Consider the following 22,500-nt stretch of genomic DNA (forward strand, 5'->3'; position numbering starts at 1 on the left):
AAAAGTTAGCTGTTCTTCCATTCATCTAAGAGGTGCAAATTATTCTCAGCAAGGGATACAGGATAACATTTAGGTCTTTGCCAACATGCAGATTCTGCTGAATTCTGTTGGGGGTAACAGTAAGAACAAGATCCTTGCTGAAGTACTAACAAAAATGTGTCAGTGCTGAAAAGTTTTTTTTTTTATTTCAGTGGAAGAAGATATTAGTCAAGGGTGTTTTCTGGCGAACAAGAAAGAAGGAGCTGGAAGCCATTTCTGTATCTATCTCCCTGATCTCCAAGCAAAGAAATTCGGGAGAGAAGCTTTTCATTCCTTCCTCATTCTGTTATCAAAATGGTGTAAAGATGGCTACTTCTGCCCTTGAACGATATTTTTGTAGCATGCATGAGCATTCAAGCTTCAAGCTCAACAGGAAGTTTCTGAGCTTTCCAGTGGGTAGCCATCATTTTCAGTTCAGCATGCTCCCCTTTGGTCAAATTACTGTTACAAAGATGTTTACTACCTGGACTTCTTTGGATTCATTTTTTTTCAGTGATAAAAGAATGCTGCATCTGTTCCCAACAAAAAGAAAGTGACCCTGGGAGTGAATGTAGATGTCAAAATGGAAAGAATGATTATGACAATGAAAATAATTCAGAGCCTTTTAGCTTGCTTCCAGTTATTGCTTATGCAAAAGGAATGCCAACACTCATTATGATGACCTGATGACCCCACCTGCTTAGACAAAGCTCTCCTTCTAAGGTCTGCTCTGATCAATGTGACTTAGAAGTGGCTTCTGATACCTCAGAAGAAATTCAGCAAGTCTTTCACCAGTCAGGGACTATATATGGAGATTTCTTCAGTGCAAGAAAGGTTGTTTCCAGTACAGGTGGTACTCCAGATGTACCCGAAGGAGTAGCTATGTCTCTAACAATCAACGCTTTCTTCAAAGCTATAAAATCAGGGATTCTGCAACAGCATCAACACCACAGTGGTCCAATACCTAAAAGGCAAGAAGGCAGAAATATGGCTGTCTAAGAGTACCTAGATTGTGCCTGTTGTTAGTAGTGATGCTCAGGTCAAGTGAGAAAAACGTTTTGCCAGAATCACTGAGCATAACACTAACAACAGATCATGAATGGTTCCACAGTTCTGACACCTTTGTCTTTTGTGATATAGATTTTTGGGTTCCCCAGGATGTATCTGTTTGTATCTATGAAAAATGCTCAGATGAAAAAAATAGACAATTTCTAATGCATTTCTCATGCTAAGTATGTTATATTGCTGTATGTCCACCTGTCAGGAAACTATCCCTTCACAGGGAACACCTTGATTTCAAACACTGTATCTAAGATGTAGCAACCATTTTCCTCTCGAATTCTGGGGATACTGCAGTAAGGAAAGAAAATAAAAGGCATACTTGATTCTTCTAGCTCTGTGATGGCCAAGACAACCTAAGTTCTCTCTCCAACTTCTGATCACACTAGCCTAGCTTATCTTTCCTCAGCTCAGAAGATTTTACTGCCAGGCCTTTTCATCCTACATTTGCCAGTATGGCTGCTGATGTTTTAGTTCTGAAAATGGATTCCAGAGATATCATCACTGGATCCATCAAGTATTTCTAGTTGAATCATTATCCTTGTTGCATCGATGGCTTCCCTATAGGATTTACCAAAATAATTTAAGTGCTAAGCCCCTTTGATGCATGTAGGTAGTGGCAGATTAAAAGTACCTTGAGCCCTGAGCAGTTTTCAGGCCATGGGCCCCCAGCCCCACCTATTGTTTTGGGAGGGGATGGACAATGCCTAAATGCATGTTGTTTGAGATTCGTTTTTCTGATTTAAGACCAGTCAAACTGCTGTAATTATCACCCACCAATGTTGATACCTATCAGTTATAGTTATTTTACTGTATATACCTCAAATGTTAGACTGAGGAAAAACAGTGGCCATGGTAAAGTATTCTAACCTGCATTACACAAAGTATTTTAATCAGCTTTATAGAAATGCACACTAGTTCTGCAAAGTCAGACTAATAACTATTTAACGTCATCATGACAGCATGGTATGCCATTGTCATCCACAGACAGCCCCCATTCTCAGCAAACATAGCTCCATTCTAGACTGTGTATAATTTAGATGTCTGACTGATAAAGTAATAACTATAGAGATAAAAGATAAGTTTGTTTTACACAAGCATATGGTAGCCTGGTTATTCAAGCTTATTTCACGTAAATGCACACATGCCCTGCAAAGCCAACCTGTTTAACTGATCAATGACAAGAAGAAAGGTCTACTCACATACCCCCAAAACCCACACAGCCATTATTGCACTTTGCATATCCAGATTATGGTAAAAATACTTCTTCTTTAACAATTAAGACAATCAAGGCAAAGCATAGATAAATACGAGATAGAGGCCCAGAATCATGGACAAATTCTAAATATTACTGTTGTTTACTTAAAAGTGATAGAATACGTTTTTATATTAGCATGCATTTTCTAATGTACTTCAGGTCTGAAACTCTAAAATTTGTCATTATTTAGTTACTGCAATCCTCAGCAATTTGCCAGAAAACCACAACGTTTTTGAAGGAACAAACAAAAAAATATGAGACAAACTTGGAGGCATTCAGCAAATTCAGGGACACCTGTGAGCTATGTAATTTCAGCTTTGTTTTTATAAACAGTAAGAAGCCCACAAGTACTTCAACTTATTTCACACAAATTCACATTAGCCCTGCAATACAGCTGGTTAGCTTGGAAAACAAGAAGACAAGTTACTTTCACTGTGTTTACCTCATCTGCCATTGATAAAAATAATACTTCTCAACTTCTTAGCACAATAATCAGAGCCAACGCCAAAAATAATGAAGTGCAAAGGTCTCGCATCGGAGAGAGATTTTAAACATCACTCATATACTCAAGAATTTGTAACAATAACACTTTTTACATTTGTGTTCACTTTCTGAAGGATATGAAGTCTGAAACTGAAATATTTGACATAATTTAATGATTGCAGTCTACAGTGATTAGTCATAAAAAGCTAATTTTGAGGAACAGGTCAAAATGAGACAAAACTAGGGAAATTTTGCAAAATTGTGGACAGATTTAACTTCTTTTCACAAAAACTGTACCCAGAAAGTAAATATTCCAAGTTGTTTCATACCAATGCATGCTAGTCATGTAAAGCCAAACTGTAAACTACATGAAAAACAAGAGAGTAAGTTACAGACTAAAAAAAATCTGGTAAAGACAAGAGCATTCATTAAAATAACCAGTTTGGATACAAACCTTAGCATGCATTACTATCATACAAGTATTTTGCACATACCATATTAAGATGTTGTGGAGAGGGTTCGCTATTGATTGCAGAATATTGCTGGGCACAATTACAGAAAATCAGTGTAGAGAATGTTTATGGGAATGAAGGGATGGGAAGAAGTTGGGGAAATTGAGATTCAGATGCATGATGGACTAAGGGGGTAATATGTATGCCTGAGGAGAAAAGGGAGAGATAGTAAGAGAGGTAAAGGAGAAATACCATGCAAAAGTCTGAAGGTAAGAGAGATAAAGGAGAAATACCATACAAAAGTGTGAAGGCAATTATAATTCTACAGAATGAGGGGTTTATTGCTTCAAACAGCAATGAAGACTACATTTATGCACAAGTCTGATGTTGTAGTTAAAATGATAAGGTTTACCCAGCTCTGTAAAATAAAGGGATAAAACCCTGACTATGACCCCTGATGACCTAGGTTCAAATAGTTACTATGACATCGCATGACCCTTGGGTGATGGAAGTCAGCAGCCAATTACAGCTTGCCCAAAATAAGGAGGAGGATGTGATAGGTTTATATATATATATTAATGACACACTGTTTGTAAGTTATGTGATTCTTCAGGATATGCAGACATATTTTAAATGTCATGTGTTTTAGATTATTTGATATTTAACTCTTTAATAACATGATGTCTATGTATTGACTTTTCTGAAGATATCTATTAACATTGTCTCAAGTTCTGTGATTCAGTGTTTAATTTTGAAAAAAAGGAAGCTGTTGTTACTGGTCAAGCAAACACACCAAGTTCTTATGTTGTCAAGACAAATAAAAAGAAAAGTCTAACTTTGAGCTGGTAGAGAAAGTACTTATACAAGGCTGGACTGTTACTTCAGTACAGTGAAGGGACTAAGAGGCTCCAGTAAGGGATGGTTCAAGCCAGTTCGTTTCACATTTAATCCAACCAGAAACTGTTCTTGAAAATTATGCACAGACGTACCAACCAGTGATGACAATCTACCTGATGACGACTAACTACTGTCTGTGACTCTTGAACCATTTATTAGTAAATGTTAAGTGTCTAGACTTGGTAGAGTTATTAAACACCATCCAGATGGAATGCATTTGTTATATCCTATGATAGGCAAGATTGAGTAATAATTGTCTTATTAAACTACTGCCACTTTATAGTGTATGATTCAAGCGCATTCATACTAATGAAAAGTTGTTGTGCATATATATAGTCAGAATGTATAGTCTACAGCATAGTCTATAGTTTTTAAGGGGAGTGATACAATGCAGTATCTTTCTAAAAATATGAGAAAGAGTAGCTTAAATCACCATGTACCCTATATACATATATAAGAAACAGAAACAAAAACAAAGCTAGTGAGTTTTCACTTAATAGATTCCTCAAGCTCTAGAAAGCCCTGGGGTACATCATCTTATATACAAATTACATCAATCGCATGCTCCATGACATCACAAAACAACAAAGACAGTCAGAATTTAAATTTAATATGTTTCTAAACATAGACATATTTCAATGTCTTAAACTTCTTTTAAAACCTGTTTCAGGGATAAAACAGTCCGGGTTTTAAAGGACTCCAATTTAATTATCCTTTTCATTTCAGCATATTCCGTTCTATCAATAGTGTCTCCAACTCTGGGATTAACAAACATGTACTCTAAAACTTGAAATTTAAAAATATGGTCCTCACCTTTTTATAAGTGTCGCACTAACGTATTTGTATTTTTCTCCTTCTTAGTATTATACATGTATTCATATACACGCACGCTGAATTGGTGGTTAATTTTGCCTAAATAATAAGCATGGCATATTTAACACTCAGCTAGACAGACTTTATGCTTAGTCATACAATCTGCCTACTGCAAAAAAATAAACATCACCTGTCTTTCTACAAATATAAATATCTGTCTCTTTCACATTTACCAATGGCCATAAACCATATTGTCAAGGTTAAACACACACAAGCACTAATAATTAACTTAAAATAAATAGTATAAAGCTCACACTGCAGATAAAGTAAAACCCCATGCACATATAATTTCCCAATCAGAAAAAAAAACAAGCAAAGGAAGATAATAAAACCTCAAAGGGTTTCTCATCTGAGCTCAACAACTGAAGAAATCCAGAGTAAAGTTCAGTCTTTCAAGAGAGCCTTCTCTTACTATGGCACTAAACAACTGAAAGGGTCCTGTTTGTGGGTGTGAAAGGCAGTCCCTATACTGCTATGTGATTGGTCCATCACACACAGTGGGAGGGACTCTGAGCTTTGGTAGTCTGCAAGAGGAAGGGTAGCAGGGCACTACTACCTGAATGCCAGTAAGGCAGTGTGTTTGTTCGACACCTACCTCTGAAGCTATGAATCTATGAAAAAGTGGATAACTGTTGGAAAAGAAACAGGAAAAGAAACACTGAATACTAGAATATGAAAGTCAATACTGATCTGGAGGTACTCAGAATGCAACTGAAAATGGTTGTGAGAAAAGAATCTGAATGAAACTGAAGCCATGGTACAGCATTAACCTAGTCAGGAAGAAAAGAAAACACAAAGGTAAGAAAAAGGTATGTAAGGCCTTAAAGGTGAGGTAGATCTAAAATATTAGGAAAATAAGATGAAGATATGACAGCGACATTTTTTTTTTCAAAATAGAAGGGATAAATATAGCTCAGACTTTATGATGAGAAATCAATAAAGGTCATAACAATTAGAACAGAAATAAATAAATACAGAAATAGCTAATGCAAAAAAAAATTGACTGAATGTGAATCCCACAAATGCATTGAAATGGCTATAACATTATCATATATACTTTAGATCTCTGTTTTTATTATGTTTACTGTAGGATGTTAGGAACCCCTCGAAGAAAGGGTAAGACAGCAGAAGGAGAGAACATGGGTATTTGTGGAAGTATTATATGTTAGAGATTATGAATATAAGGCTGAAATTAATTTTGTTGTAAATATGCTGAAAGATAAAGCATAGAATAAAAAGTTTGCTTGTATATATATATATATATATATATATATATATAGAGAGAGAGAGAGAGAGAGAAAGAGAGAGAGAGAGAGTTTAGCAATGTAAAATGTGCATTCATACTATATGTATAACAGACAGGCTTCTCTTCACAGCATCAGAAAAGTCTAACAAAGCAATATTGGAAAGCAAGTATCACATACTTTTCTCATGTTTGCAGAACAAATATCTAAACTCAGCAATACGTGATGTTTTTTCAATAACAACAAAACAGATGTTTCCTTTTATACTTCTGTTATTCTGATTGCATGCATTTGTGCATTTTCACATCAGCAGAACAGCTGACAGGACAATAGAAAAGTCTAAAAGCAGACATTATATGACTTTCCGCAGAAGTCCAAAAAAGATACCAAGAGAAAATAACAAAATCTATGTGCGTGAATAGCACTCTGTATAACAACTGTAGTAATTCAGTTATGAGGGAGAGGGACAGAGAGAGGTAATTTTGTAAAAGTAATCATTCATATATGTAATGAAGGAAAACTTTGTAAATATATGCTACAATCTGACAGAAAGAGTATGTGTGGTTTGTTATATAAAAAAGTTATCTGTAACTGTGCTTATAGCTGCAAAATATATTTCTTTATCAGTGTGCAATTTGAAAGCCTTGGTGCTTTAAACAGATTACAGATGGAGTCATGCAAAGCTCTGTGTCTCTGATTCAGTAGTAAACAGCACAGCAAGATTGTGTGTCTTAAGAAGACTTTGGATCCAGCACAGCATAGAAGCAGCGCGCAAATCAAAATACATTTTTCATTATATGCATTACAAAGTAAGAAAGCAGGAGTAAAACTAAATTTTGAAGCAAAAGAATTGAACCAGGTTCTAGGACCAGCTAAAAAAAAACAAAGATACTTATTCAGAAACATGCTCAGTTTTAATGTTGTGGAGTTCAACACAGCACTCATTAATATTGGCTAGCTGCCCAGGTTTTGTCCTCAGGTTGACTTTGCTTTCTCGTTAAATAAAAACAACACTTAGGACTTTTTGCTTAACTTTAATATGATTCTGCCACAAAAGGCTTTATCAGACCAAACATACTTTAACACTATGGTATTGTATATCTACTATATACCAACAAAACACAGTAATGCCTCACATAAAAAATTCTTAGGGATGTGACACCCTGTTGTATACATTTACTCTTTAACACTAGTTGTATACTAGATAAGTCTATAATTTGATTTACCATCTAGGTCCCTTTAAAATAAGTTGCCTATCCATGTTGCCATTTTTGCCATGTTCAGAGTCCTCCTCAATCCAGTGTATGTCTATCCAGAACATCAGTAATAGCAGTCTTTATAATACAAATAAGCTTGCTAGTATTTTCTGAAAACATTCTCTTAGTTTTACCATCAAAAACTGCTTTAAAAATACCTGCAAATATGTATATTACATTCTTAGATGCACAAGTTAGAAGCCATCTCATTTCAGTTATCCTTCATGTACCAGGCTGTATAATGTTTTGCTCATCTCTAGTGTATTAACACCTACTAAAGCTCTTGAATTTATATATACTAGTCTGGTGATTAGATCCCAAAGTAATGTGTTTTTACGCCTCAGCATATCTTTAAATTTAATTATGACATATGTACACAAATCTAGGAGAGGGAACTAAAGTACTGGCTACAGTTGGGTCTGCCAAGAATATTGACCAATATTTTCCAACTAAAGCTTTTTAGCAACTGGACTATCCACATGAATTTTAATGACATATTTAATAATATCAACCAATTTCAGCATTTCATTGCACCTGACCTGCATGCATCTTTCTAAACATTGCTGCAAAATCTTTCCTCTAGTCACATTTTTCAAACATGAATTCATTACTTTTCCTTTCGTATGATAAACCTGAGATACAAAATCAACCAACATGTTTCTGGTGTCTGTCTCAAAGTCCAATTTTTCGGAAGTATTCCAAAAATAATCTGAAAAGCTGACATCTAGTAATATTTGTTTTTTAAATATGTCAGATGGCGAAGTATGTATGTAAACAGCTAGTGCTAAGCATCCTCTTTTGATGAAGACTGCTATACAAATTCCCCAGCTTTTAATATGCAGTATTCTCCTTGGTATAGCTGTGGGTGGCCAAGGTGAAATTCCTTGAGCATCACTGGCCCCTGATCACTGATCACTGGTATGACTTCTAAGTGTGCATCAGCAGTGATTCCCTTCTTTGGGGAGATTTCTAATTCTTTGGGGTTGGAACAATAATACAGTTGGTATATGTAGTTTTGGGGGGCTTGAGGGATTTGCTACCTGCAAAAAACACTTAAAATTAATTTTTTTTCTCTTCTGTGTTTTTGACATTATTTTTGCTGTTTGACTTTTCATAATAGAACCATTCTCCTTATTACAATTACAATTATAATGCAGAATGATCCGTCTTTCTGCCCCTCCATCTCTTATCTACTGTCCTACTATAACCCCAAACACCACCTCTGTACTATTAGCAAACACCTCCTTGACATATACAAACTCAATAAAACATTGGAAAGTCCCTTTATAAATACTTCATAACCCATGCTTGGAACTTACTCCCTCTCAGTATAAGAAACACTCCTGAAAAATATCCGTTCAAACAAGAACTTAAACTTTATCTACAAAAGACGTGGTCCTGCCCTTGTCAAACTCCCACTTAACTTATTCTCACTTCTTATCTATATCATTTCTTTGTCCTCATATACCCTGCACCTTCTGTTATTTTTCCCTCTTTTTTAAATGCACAACAAAAAAAAATAATAGTAATATGTTCTTCTATTACTACTGACTCTTTGTACATTGAAAGGACCTCATATATGGTATTACACTGAATTTCATGCTCAGTCTGTTTTTTAATATTTTTAATATTTATAGATTTGTTACCTGTTAATAGACTTATGTTATGTCATGCGATTACTTGTTAGTAGATGTATGTTATTTGTTGATTATATCTTTGTAACTTTTGTAATAACTGTTCATTTTCTGGAACTTTTCTCCTCGGGTTTTCACTGAAAATGGGCCCGTAGCTCAGCTATACTAACCCGGTTAATAAATGTCAATAAATATAAATAAATAAATAAACATAATTAATTTTAAATTAGAAACAGTACTTTAAATATATTTTATGAAATTAACCACCAACTGTAAGACGGCAACCCACAGTCTATGCTATGATTTGTAAAGCAGCGAGTGAACCACGACTTGAACCAGGAAAAAAGAAATTTGACATATATTACTAGGTTCATAGGTTCATACTAGGCTATCTGCCCGAGGGCATTTACAAGCCTAGCCCATAGTTTTGTGGCTTACGCCACCCCTTTAGTATGGGGAACTATACCCATTATTTTGCTGTGCCTCTGTCGAGCAGTGACACTGAGGTAATCCCTGGGGTATATCTGCGATCTCCCATCCATTGGTCAAGATTTCTCTTGAACAAGGCCAGTGAGGTGCTCTGCCTCACATATACCGGGATTTTATTCCACAGCATAGGGAGTCTTTGGGTGATGAATCTATCCCTCCAGCATGTCCTATTAATAGCCGTGTCGAGGTTTAAGTCTCCGCCCTTGTGGCTCTGACGGATCTAGATTTTTGAGGTGAAGCATATTCATCAAATCTGGGTTTGACATGGCCTTGTATGTTAGGCAAAGGTCACCTCTGAGCAAGCGGTGGCGACTGAATAGAGCTGGAGTTCTTTCAGTCGGGCAGCATAGGACAGATGTTTGAGACCCTTTATCCTTTTGGTGAGGAACTTTTGTGGCCTCTCCAGCTGCTGCAAGTGTCGGGTCAGATACATTCCGAATGGGGCATTGTACTCAATCATTGGTCTGATGAGTGATGAGTATAGGGAGACTATGACCTCCCTTGATCTAGATGAGAATCCCTTCATGATAAGGTGGGCAATGTAGAAGGTCTTCCTAACTACTTTAGCTACATGGGTGTCGAATGACAGACTACTATCAACCTGGGTCCCCAGGTCCCTGATAACTTCTTCTGTGCTCAGTGGATTGCCACCTATTTGGTAGCTAGGGGTAACCTTGTTTTTCCCGAAGGGTATGACTATGCATTTTTGGCATTTAACTTTAGGCCATGGCTCTGGCACCAGTTATCCGTTTCTGTGAGACCCTTCTGAAGGATATCTGTGTCAGATGTGTTTTTACTATGGCCCAGTTTGCAGTCATCTGCAAACTTTGTCAGCCATAACCCTCCTGTGTTTGCTTGTACTTCGGAAAAGTAGATGCCAAACAAGAGTGGGCCCAGGACTGAGCCCTGTGGTACACCACTTGTGACAGGCTTTGAGTCTGACATGGCGCCAGCAACTCTGACCCTGTGGGTTCTGTCACTCAACCAGTTTGCAACCCATCTTGTGATGTATGGGTTAACATTTAAGCTGATGAGTTTTTCAATGATACCCGAGTGGGGTATTGTATCGAAGGCCTTCGCCAGATCGAGGTAGGCTGTATGGACTGCCTTTCCCTCATCAATGGCTTTGGTGACTGTTTCGAAAAAGTCAACCAAGTTTAGAAGGCATGATCTGCCTTTCACAAAGCCAAACTGGGATGGATCCAAAGTCTGCAAATTCCCTATGTCTTTATTTATGACGTCCATTATGATCCTCTCCATGGCTTTGCAGATAAGGCTTGTCAAGCTAATGGGCCGGTAATTTCCAGGGTCGGTGGAGGCACCGCCTTTGTATAGTGGGACCACAGTTGCAGTGCGCCACTCCCTGGGTACGTATCCAGAGGTAAGACTATGATTAAACAGCGGTCCTAGCTGTGGGTTTAATTCCTCGTTGAGTTCGTGGAGCACACAGCCGGGGACACCATCAGGTCCCATGGATGCTGTGTTTTTTGCTTTGGAGAGAACAGTTCTCACTTGGGCGTTGGAGATGTTTGGGGGGCTGCAATCGCTTGGTATAGATATCTCTCCTTTTGGGGAGAAGTTTGCACTGAACCTGTAAGCCAGTATGTTGGCAATGTCTGTAGGATCAGTAATCTTCACATCATTTTGAACTAGTTCTGAGCATATCTGGGAGTTTCCTCCCAGGTTTCTAACATAGCTAAAGAAGGCCTTATGATTGTCTTTTGAGTCTTTAGCTATTTTTCTCTCAAAATTTGCTTTGGATGATTTTATGAGAGCTCTTAGTTTTTTACTTATAGTGATCAAGGGTGTCTTACCTTTTAAGGATTTTGCTCTATCTTGTAGTAGCTTCCTCCTTTTGTTGTAGAGTTTGTTTATGGCTGGGGTCCACCAGACTGGACGCTTGCCTTTGGTACAAAGAGTCTTTGTTTTGCTTGGGATTGCCTTATCCATGCAGTCCTGCAGGTGCTGGTAGAAGGCATTTGTAAGTGATTCAGCGGCTTAAGTACTGTTTTCCACCGGCTCGGGGGCCTTAAAGGAGACCACACTAGTCTTTAGAAGTGTGAAGTCGGCTTTCGAGAAGTTCTTTACTGTGGTCTTTTTTATTTCAGGTGGGGGTGGGATGAGGACCTCCAGCGAGATTAGTTTGTGATCTGATCTCACCAGTGAGGGGTATACTTCCGGTGTTGAACATTGTGCTCCCATGTTCGTGATGATGAGATCAAGTATGTTTTCTCCTCTTGTGGGGATGGTGACTAGTTGTTCCATGGCATTTGAGTTTATGAATTCCAGGAACTTTTGGGCTTGGGTGTTTGGGCTTGAGTAGTGTTCCCAGTCTATATTAGGGTAATTGAAGTCACCTAGTATGATGGTGTTTGGTGATACATTTATCCCCTCTAGTGTTTTCAGGAAGGCCATGTGAGGTTCCTGAGTTTGTGAGGGTGGCCTGTAACATGCTACAATTTGCAGAGCAGTCTTGCCTATGGTTAATTGCACCTGGATGGTCTCCGGTGCATCGTGCGTTGCCACCAGTCTTGAGGTGTGGGTGTCCTTGATGAATATGGATACCCCCCCTCCTTTCTTGGTATTGTCCAGATTTTGGGGCGGGCGCATGATAAGAGGTAAAACCTGATAGTGCTGGGGTGCTCTCAGGAGCCTTGAACCAGGTTTCTGTCACTGCACAGACATCGATGTTCTCCATACTGAGAAGGGCCTCGAGTGCGTGCATTTTGAGATTTAGACTTCTGGCATTGAGCAGCATTACCCTTAGTTTTTTCCTTTTTGTGTTCTAGGGTGGTAGGTTTAGAATTTGAGCCTTGCCTAAAAAGGCACTATGGGGTGGCAAGAGCCTTTGCCAATATCCGAATCCCAGGGTGACAGGTGCAAGCCGTCCCTTTGGAAGCAGCGTGGCTTGTCCAGCATGTCATCCCAGGCAGACAGACCTTGGATCCCCTTTGAATGACACCAGAGTTTAAGCCAATTGTTAAAGCTGATCATCTTATCTCTGTATCGTGGCATCATTCTTGGTGAAGGTAGGATACTGCTCAAGGTCAGGGTCATACCTGCCTGGGCTACATAATCAGAGAGCTCCTCAATGTCTCTTTTCATGTAGTCCAAGGAGTGCGTCTCAGGTCGTTTACACCAGCGTGGACAATGACTGAGTCATATTTGTACCTGCTGTTGAGAGACCTGAGTGCTTGCGTTATGTGGCGGATTCTAGCGCCCGACAGGCAGCTTACTGTGACCTTCTCCTTACTCAGTCTGGTGAGCGGGACGTCAGTGTGTCTGACTATGGAGTCACCAATGACTAGTGTGTCTGGCATTGTGTTTGGCCTTAAGGGCTGTGACTGTTTGACACTCTGACTGTGAGGTCTATGTGTTGCAGGTGTTGTGTTCTGAGGTGGTGGTTGTTTGGGTGTCTGCTTTGGTGGCCTCTGCTGTTTTGGTAGATTTTGATCAGAGCCGAGTATGTCTTTGTGTGTTTATGTGTATGATTTGAGGTTGTGATGGTACTATGTGAGACTGGGTCTATAGTGTGTGTGGTAACCTTCTCCTCCTGACTGGTCTTGCCAGTCCTATGTTGAGAGAGCTCAGCCTCCAGTTTGGCCGTATAGTTGCATCTCTCGCATGTATTTGTGTTTTGTGGGAGGAGGAGAGGGTTGTCTGTGTACATGAGGCAATTGTAACATTGCCTCAATATTCCCAGGTTCACCAGCTGAGCAGGAGATGACACTAGCAACTGATCCCTCGACATGCTAGAAGGACTAGACAAAAAAACTTTAAAAGAGATTCCGGGGACGTGGGTGACCGAGAAATGGGGGTTTGCCTTTTTGGGGTGTTATCTATAAGAGTGCCGTATCAAGGTAATAAGTACTGTAGGAGCAAGTGCTAGGTTTAACAGATAGAGAAAAGTCTACTTGGAGTCAAGTAGAGATGATCTTTTTAGGTATTAGAGAAAGTGCTAGTAACAGGGATGCTTAAAGGTAAGATTGAAAAGAATGCACTCTGCAGTGTGCACTAGAGAAGTTAGATATGAAAGTAGGTAACTTGAGTTTTACCTGTTTAAAAAGTTAAGGTTTAGTGGAGAGTTACTATTTTTAAAACAGCAAGATGGACTGAAAGGGGTGGTTACTTTTGTATTTTGGTACTATGAAATACTGTAGGATGGCCAATAAAGTTAAATAATTGAAGGGGTGGGATTTCAAAAGTGATGGTTTTGTGATTACTCACATAAGCCAGTGAAAGTAGAGAGAAATGAGATATATGGTCAGATTAACATAAGAGGCGGGCAACTAGAAAGACAGTGGTATTTAACAAGACAACTTAAATGGGTGGGAGGGAGGGAATAAAATTCTGCCTGACTCAGAACAGAGAGAGCTGTGGTCTCTTTTGAAGTTTTAATATGCTGTTAAAACAGAATGCAAGCAAAACACAAGGTAAAGAAAGCAAACTACAGTATTCAAAATATAGAAAGGCAATACAGAAATACAAAAAATAACAGCAAACTAACCTTTCCTATATATAGTATATTTTTACTACTGATGTAATCGACTTATTCTCTTGTATCCCTAAATAACAGGGACTGGAAGATATTTGTAATAGTCTGAGAAAATATTCTCACATGAGTTGGGACCGTATTAATTTAAATACGGACATGATGGGCTTAGTTTTGGAAAATAATTTTATTTAATTTGAGAGGGAATATTACAAACAGACCAAGGGTGTGGCCATGGGGGCCTCGTGTGCCCCCATATTCACAAACTTGGTTATGCTGGAATGGGAAAATCAACATTTATTTTGTAGCGATTATTACAAATATATATCGTATTACACAAGATTTTTGGACAATATTTTTGTATTATGAAACAGGCCAGTAGAAATTATTAAAGATTTCATAGATTATCTTAACCATATGAGTGGTTTTTTTAAATTCACTTACAAAGTCGGTACAGAGGGCATTGCCTGTCTGGATACATATATAAAACACACCAATATGGGGTTTCAATCTGAAATATATAGGAAAGATACGTTCTCTAATGGGTACTTGGAATACTCTAGTAATCACCCCAGCAATATGTTAAAAAATATTTTTAAAGGACAGTGCATAAGGGTAGCTCGAATGTCATCTAATTTTGAGGTTATGGAAAATGAAATTAAATACATAATATCTATGTTTGCAAACAGAGGTTATCCTCTGTCATTACTTAATAACATTTCTTCTTAAGTCATTAAAGAATGGGGTAAAAAATATCCACCCATCTTGGGTACTGAATTGAACAATATTAAGGTTCGAATTGACAAGTCTGAGGAATTAGCCTTTAATAGAGTTTGTGTACTGAATTATTCACCTTATGTGAATGAAATAAAAAATATTATTAGTAGACATTGGAATACCTTGATTGTTGATGAAGAAGTTAAAAAAGTAGTCGGAGAAAGACCCTGTTTTGTCTATAAAATGGGTATGAATATTAAGAGACTTTTAGAAAAAATGACAAATGACACTGATGATTATAGATTGAGTAAAACTACTAAGAAATGTGGGTCTTGTAACCAGTGTTCAGTTATAAATGAAATGAAAGGTTGTAGACTGGATGATATTAACAAGACTTTGGTAAAATTTAGAATGGGAAATTGTAACAGCAAAAATATAGTATACCTGGCAAAGTGCATATCATGTTCTGCCTTTTATATAGGCAAGACCGAAAGACAATTTAGGAAACGTATATATAACCATATGTATAAAATTAAGGTCAAAGATACGAAGAACGCATTATACAGACATATAAGCAAAAGTGGGGATACACACAGTTTTAAATTTGCCATAATTGATCAAGTCAATATATCCTCTCCAGGGGGTAACTATAAAGCACTTTTAGGTAAAAGAGAAAGTGTATGGCAAATTTTGACAGATGCCACTAGGGAACCAGGTATTAATGATTTTATATCCATAAAACCTTTTTTGCAGTTATTATAAAACATATAAGACTATTTACTAGTACGTAATTTGCACTGAAGTAGTTTAAATGTTTTCTATATGTTTTATTTAACATATTTATTGCACCAAGTTTTAATTACTACTAATAATTTTGTTATAAAGGTTTTAAAGCTTTTTAATGACATCAGTTATTTACTATTAATATTATGGTTATTATCAATATATTAGAGCAAAGTATTTTTAGGGTAACGGCTCACATTTGTAGATAAAATCCAATGAAATGTAACAAGACTAATTATAGTATGATCAGTTACATAAGTCTTGTTATTATGTTGCACTAGCACTTTAAATCTGAACAATGATTTTGTGGCGCCAAAAAGTTTTTAAATGGAAGTGTTCAAACTGTTTTACTTGTTCTGATGAAGTTTGCTTGTGCAGTTGAAAGCGCTTAACCTTTTGTATTTTGGATATGCTAATTTGTGAGAACTTTGCTCTTAAACATTTTTCCTGGTTCGAGTCGTGGTTCACTCGCTGCTTTACAAATCATAGCATAGACGGTGGGTTGCCATCTTACAGTTGGTGGTTAAGGTGTTGTTCTTGTCATATTTTTGTACATTTTTTATGAAATTAAAAATCCTTCTTATTACCTAGCCATACAAACAAAATTCTCATCTATGAAATGCTTACAAAATACATTTTTGCTTAAAAAAAGGTTAATTCTCATTCATTATAAATAATTTTCCAGGAAACTGTGCAAATATGTGAATTTGTGCCATTAATATACTTACTGATGTACCTTTAATCTCATTAATAACATGTTAACTCAGATATGAAGAGATTATGCTTTGAAACCTAAACAGCGATTTCACTGAAACTTGCATAATAAGTCATTTCTACTGGTTTGCTTGCATCCACACAGAGTGTGGAATCAGCATATACAATCATACTACATTCACAGTCAATAATGAAAATTCTAATGGCCACTAAATGTCCCTTAATGACAAAATGAGATGATGGATGTCCTTATTGTAACTTCAGATTTTTCAACGAGACCCTAGATTTTCAGCAGTCCTCTACTTCACGAATCTACGTAGTTGGAAATGTCTGACTTAAATAATCAGCACCTGTTAGCTGGTCGCACTATTGGACTAAAACTTCATAAAATAACAGCCAAGGTTTGTGGCAACATCTGCTCAGCACACATGCCTGCAGATATTATTATTTGCATAACATGGTTGCTTTGTTTGCTATGCTACACAACAGGACTAGCATTTAAATTATAGGTTTCTATTCTAAATGACTTAATACCTATTTATTTCAGGGATGTATCTAAATAGTCATTCCAGGAGTAATGCATTTAGACATTTATCAAATACAAATAATTAAACAAATAATTAAACGGATACAGGCATTTCTGTTTGATTCTTGCATAATCAATGGGGTATTAAGAGCAGAAACAAATACAATATTTGAAAAAGAGCAACGGCCAGGCCCACTTTTCATTTATTAGATTGTTCATACTAATATAAAGTTCATAATGTTAAAAACACAGATTAATTGATTTAGAATGGTTACAGAGAATGAGTACAGTAAAATAATTTATTTAAATTAGAGTCTAACTAAAATCACTGAATATGGAATACTGAGTTTCATATGTTCACTGAATGGTTACTGTGCTCCTTTTTAGCAGCTATCATCTACATTTCTCTTTAGCCGTGTGTTCTGTTTCTAAGGCTCATTTTAAAATTCAGAATTCCTATACATTTCCTTTCCACATTGCATCCTTACCTTGGAAGCCAGGCTGTCTTTACAATGCAGGCTCATCCCACACTCATCTGTGATCTCTGTGATCTCAGAAAGGTCTTCATCCTCAAATTCCTCCAGGCTGATATCATGGGTGAGCCTGTGATGAAAGGAGGCAAGGAAATTAACATTTATTTCCAAGCACAGTAAAAAGAGTTTTATATTTCACAAACAGCATCTTCAGTGATTAATCAGCAAACATTCAAGTGGCTTTGAGAAATACAATACTTCACTTTAAAATAATAAAACAATGGTAAAGCAAAAATAAAGGTGCTGGACAGATTCTGAAAGAAATGAAAATGATTATTGTAAGACTAAGCCACAGCTCTGATTAGGTATATGCAGCAAAATGTCCTGGTAATAAATTGTAATTTACACCTGGTAGCACTCCAGCAATAAATGTTGATCAATATGCAGTCAACACCATTCTATATGACTGTCCATTCCATGACTGACTAGCAAGGACCACTGCTAACCAGGAAGACAATTTTTTTATTCCGCATGGCCACTTTCTACATGTAGTAATATGTTTTCTTTTTCAAAATATATCTCTGTCTATTAGTATCAAGATGAACAAAATGTATGTCTCTCTCTCTCTCTCTCTATATATATATATATATATATATATATATATATATAGATCCCCTTCATTCTATTGACATTTCAAAACATCAAACCTCTCATCAGTGAAGACCAGAGGAGCGAAGTCATGAAATTTAAAACCTTTAAAAAAAAAATCTAAAATGTGAAAACTTCTTATTTCACATTTTTGCAGGGAGGCAAGCCCCCTGCACCCCCACACCCCCTGCTACTTAAATATACCAACTCCAAGATTGCACTACAGTGAAGAGAATGGTCAAGTTCTTGTTCCGTACTATACAGTGATCTTCATTTACAAGGTTCGAGAATTCAAAACTTTGATTCTCTGGTCTTTGCTGATCACAGGTTTGATGTTTTAAAATTAATGATGAGGATCCATGTACACACACACACACACACACACATCTATATATATATATATATATATATATATATATATATATATATACATATATGCATATATCTTCATCTATATATCTATATCCATAGCTATCTCTCTTTCTCCCTCTCTCTCTCTCTATATATATATATATATATATATATAGGTTCATAGGTAGATACTAGGCTATCTGCCCTAGGGCATTTATAAGCCTAGCCAGAGTGTATTTGGCTTCCGCCTCCCTATTAGATTAGCCTACTGTGCCTCTGTAAAGTAGGTCACAGAAGGTACCCTTTTAAGATTAGTTTACTGTGCCTCTGTCTAGCAGGGACACAGAAGAGATCCCAGGGGTGAATTTGCAATTTCCCATCCACGCGTCCAGATTTCGCTTGAAGAGGGACAGCGAGGGGCTATGTCTAACATGAACTGGGATTCTATTCCAGAGTGAGGGGAGCCTCTGGGAATTGAATCTGTCCCTCCAGCATGTCCTATTTATTTTTGTGCTGAGGTTTAGGTCCCTGGAGCGTGTAGCTCTAAGGGACTTGGATTTGTTGAGGTGGAGCATGTCCATTAATTCTGGGTTTGACATGGCTTTGTACATCAGGCATAGATCGCCTCTGAGTAGGCGGTAAGCAACTAAGTAGAGCTGGAGTTTCTTTAGTCGAGCTGCATAGGACATCTGTTTGTAGCCCATGATCCTCTTGGTGAGGTACTTTTGGGGTCTCTCCAGTTGCTGCAGGTGTCGGGTAAGGTACATCCCAAAAGGGGCATTGTATTCAATTATGGGCCTGATGAGTGACGAGTAGAGGGGCACAATGACCTCTTGATCTAGATGCGAACCCTTTTGTGATAAGGTGGGCTATATAGAAGGTCTTTCTAACCACTTTCGCAATGTGATTATCAAAGGAGAGATTACTATCCACGTTGGTCCCCAAATCTCTAATTACTTCTTCCGTACTTAATGGATTACCACCTATGTGGTACTTTGTGGGCACCTTGTTTTTCCCAAAGGGGATGACTATGCACTTTTTAGCATTTAGCTTGAGGCCATGGCTCTGGCACCAAGCATCTGTCTCTGAGACCCTTTTGGAGGATGCTTGTGTCAGCTGGAGATTCGATTATGGCCCCCAGTTTGCAGTCATCTGCGAACTTTGTCAGCCATAATTCCCCCGTGTTAGCCTGAACCTCAGAGAAGTATATACCAAACAAGAGAGGACCCAGAACTGAGCCCTGTGGGACACCACTTGTAACTGGTTTGGATTCGGACATGGTGCCTGCGATTCTGACCATGTGGGTTCTATCTCTGAGCCAGTTTGCAAATCATCTTGTGATATAGGGGTTGATATTTAAGCTGGTAAGCTTATTTATGATGCCCGAGTGGGGTATTGTGTCGAAGGCTTTTGCGAGGTCCAGGTAGGCTGTGTGGACTACCTTGCCCTCATCTATGGCTATGGTAACTGTTTCAAAGAAATCAACTAGGTTTAAGAGGCAAGATCTGCCCTTAACAAAGCCGAAGTGGGTAGGGTCCAGTGTCTGGAGGCTCCCAATGTCTTTGTTTATGAGTTCCATGATAATACGCTCCATAGCTTTACAGACCAGACTAGTCAGGCTTATGGGGCGATAGTTTCTGGGGTCTGTTGTGGCACCACCTTTGTGGAGTGGGACCACTGTAGCTGTACGCCATTCTTTGGGTACATATCCTGTAGTAAGGCTAAGTTTGAACAGTGACTTAATGTGAGGGTTCAGTTCTTCTTGGAGCTTGTGTAAGACACAGTCTGGTACACCGTCCAGTCCCATAGATGCTGTGTTTTTTGCTTTGGAGAGGGCAGCTTTCACCTGTGCATCTGTGATGTCAGGGAGGTTACATTCAGTTGGGATAGGCATTTGCTCCCGTGGGGGGGAAGGGGGGGAGAAGTTTGCGCTGAATCTGTCTGCCAGGATGTTGACTATGTCTGGAAGTTTGGTATATTTTGTACCGTTATGCAACAATTCAGAGCATATCTGGGTGTTTCTGCCCATGTTCCTGACATAACTAAAGAAGGCCTTGTGATTACCTTTAGTGTCTAGGGCAATTTTTCTTTTGAAACTGGCCTTTGATAATTTTATGAGGGATCGAAGTTTCTTGCTAATACTGATCAGAGATGCCTTCCCTTTTTGGGATTTTGCTCTGTCATGTAGTAGCTTCCTCCTTCTGTGTAGTTTATTTATGGCCAGGTCCACCAGACCGGTGTCCTGTTTTTGGAGGAGTGAGTCTTGGTTTTATTTGGGATAGCGCGATCCATGCATTCCTGCAGGTGCTCATAGAATGCATTTGTAAAGGATTCTGCAGATTGGGGTGTATTATCCTCTGGCCCAGGGGCTTTGAAGGATTCCACTTCAGTCTTGAGAAGTGCAAAGTTGGCTTTTGAGAAATTCTTTACAGTGATTTCCTTGGCTGGGGGTGGGGATGGGATATGGATGTCCAGGGAAATTTGTTTATGGTCTGATCTTACCAATGAGGGGTTTACCTCTGGTGTGGAACATAAAGTCCCCATGTTGGTGATGACCAGGTCCAGTATGTTGTTCCCTCTTGTGGGAGCGGTGACCAGTTGTTCCATTGTGTTAGAGTTTATAAATTCAAGGAACTGTTGGGCAAGGGAGTTTGGACTTGAGTAGTTTTCCCAGTCAATGTTTGGGTAGTTGAAGTCACCTAATAACATAGTGTTTGGAGAGACCTTCATATTCTCCAGTGTTCTCAGGAATGCCAAGTGGGGTTCCTGTGATAGGGAGGGTGTTCTGTAGCAGGCTACAAACTGAAAGGCAGTTTTGCCCGCTGTTAGTTGCACATGGATGGTTTCTGATGCTTCGTGCAGTGCCACTAACCTGGAGGTGTAGGTGTCTTTGATGAATATAGATAGTCCCCCTCCTTTTGTGCTTCAGTCCGAGTTTTGAGGCCGAAACGCATGGTATGAGTTAAAACCTGGTAGTGCTGGGGTGCTTTCAGGAGCCTTGAACCAGGTTTCTGTTACTACACAGACATCGATTTTCTCCATATTGAGGAGAGCCTCAAGTGCGTACATCTTGAGGTTTAGACTTCTGGCGTTGAGCAGCATTACCTTTAGTTTTTTTATCCTTGGGTTATCTATGGAGGTGGGTTTGTCCTTTGAACCTTGCCTTAAAAAGGCACTATGGGGGTGGCAAGAGCCTTGGCCAGTATACAAAAGCCTAAGGGTGACAGGTGCAAGCCGCCTTAGAGAAGCAACGTGGCTTGTTGAGCATGTCATCCCAGGCTGACAGACACTGGATCCCCTTTGAATGACACCAATACTTTAGCCAATTGTTGAAACTAATCATTTTGTCTTTATACTGTGGCATCATTCTTGGTGAGGGCAAGATGCTACTCAAGGTCAGGGTCATACCAGCCTGGGCCACATGGTCAGAGAGCTCCTCTATGTCTCTTTTCATGTAGTCCAGGGAGGTACATCTCAGGTCATTCACACCAGCATGGACAATGACAGAGTCATACTTGTACTTGCTTTGGAGTGACCTGAGTGCTTGCATTATGTGGCGGATCCTGGCACCTGACAGGCAGCTTACATTGACCTTCTCCTTGTTCAGTCTGGTGAGCGGGACGTCAGTGTGCCGGACAATAGAGTCCCCTATAACAAGTGTATTTGGTGTGTTGTTTGGCCTTAAGGGCTGTGACTGTGAGGCACACTGATTTTGTGAGATATGTGATTTGTGGGTATTGTGGAGGGGTGGCTGTCGCTTGGATATCTGCTTAGGAGGTCTTTGCTGTTTAGGCAGATTTTTATTTAAAGCCTCCAAGTATGTTTTTGTGTGTTTATGTGTTAGGTATGCAGATGCAATAGGTCTGTGTGAGACTGGATTTGTGGTGTGGGTGGTTACCTTTTCCTCCTGACTGACTGTGCCATTCTTGGGTTGAGAGAGCTCTGCCTCCAGTTTGGCTGTGTAACTGCATCTCTCACATGTATTAGAGTTTGTTGGAAGGAGGAGAGGGTTGTCTGTGTACATAAGGCAACTGTAACATTGCCTCAAAATTCCCAGATTCACCAGCTGGACTGGAGAGTAACCTTGAAACTGACCCTTGGATATACCAGATTAGTATAGGGAACTGTTTTTT

General features: G+C 38.6%; 1 protein-coding gene across 2 annotated transcripts in view; it reads right to left on the minus strand.

Moving 5' to 3' along the window:
* MAPK8IP1 (mitogen-activated protein kinase 8 interacting protein 1) overlaps nt 1–22,500 on the minus strand; it is a 1,153,940-nt gene that overhangs the window by 645,652 nt on the left and 485,788 nt on the right. For both annotated transcript variants that reach the window (XM_044082569.1, XM_044082568.1), the window contains exon 2: nt 17,384–17,498. In XM_044082569.1, the coding sequence (XP_043938504.1) occupies nt 17,384–17,498 (115 nt within the window). The remainder of the gene's footprint in view (nt 1–17,383; nt 17,499–22,500) is intronic.

The sequence above is a fragment of the Protopterus annectens genome, chromosome 9.part0 (assembly GCF_019279795.1).
Source record: "Protopterus annectens isolate FY-2018-M chromosome 9.part0, PAN1.0, whole genome shotgun sequence".
Classification (NCBI taxonomy): domain Eukaryota; kingdom Metazoa; phylum Chordata; order Ceratodontiformes; family Protopteridae; genus Protopterus; species Protopterus annectens.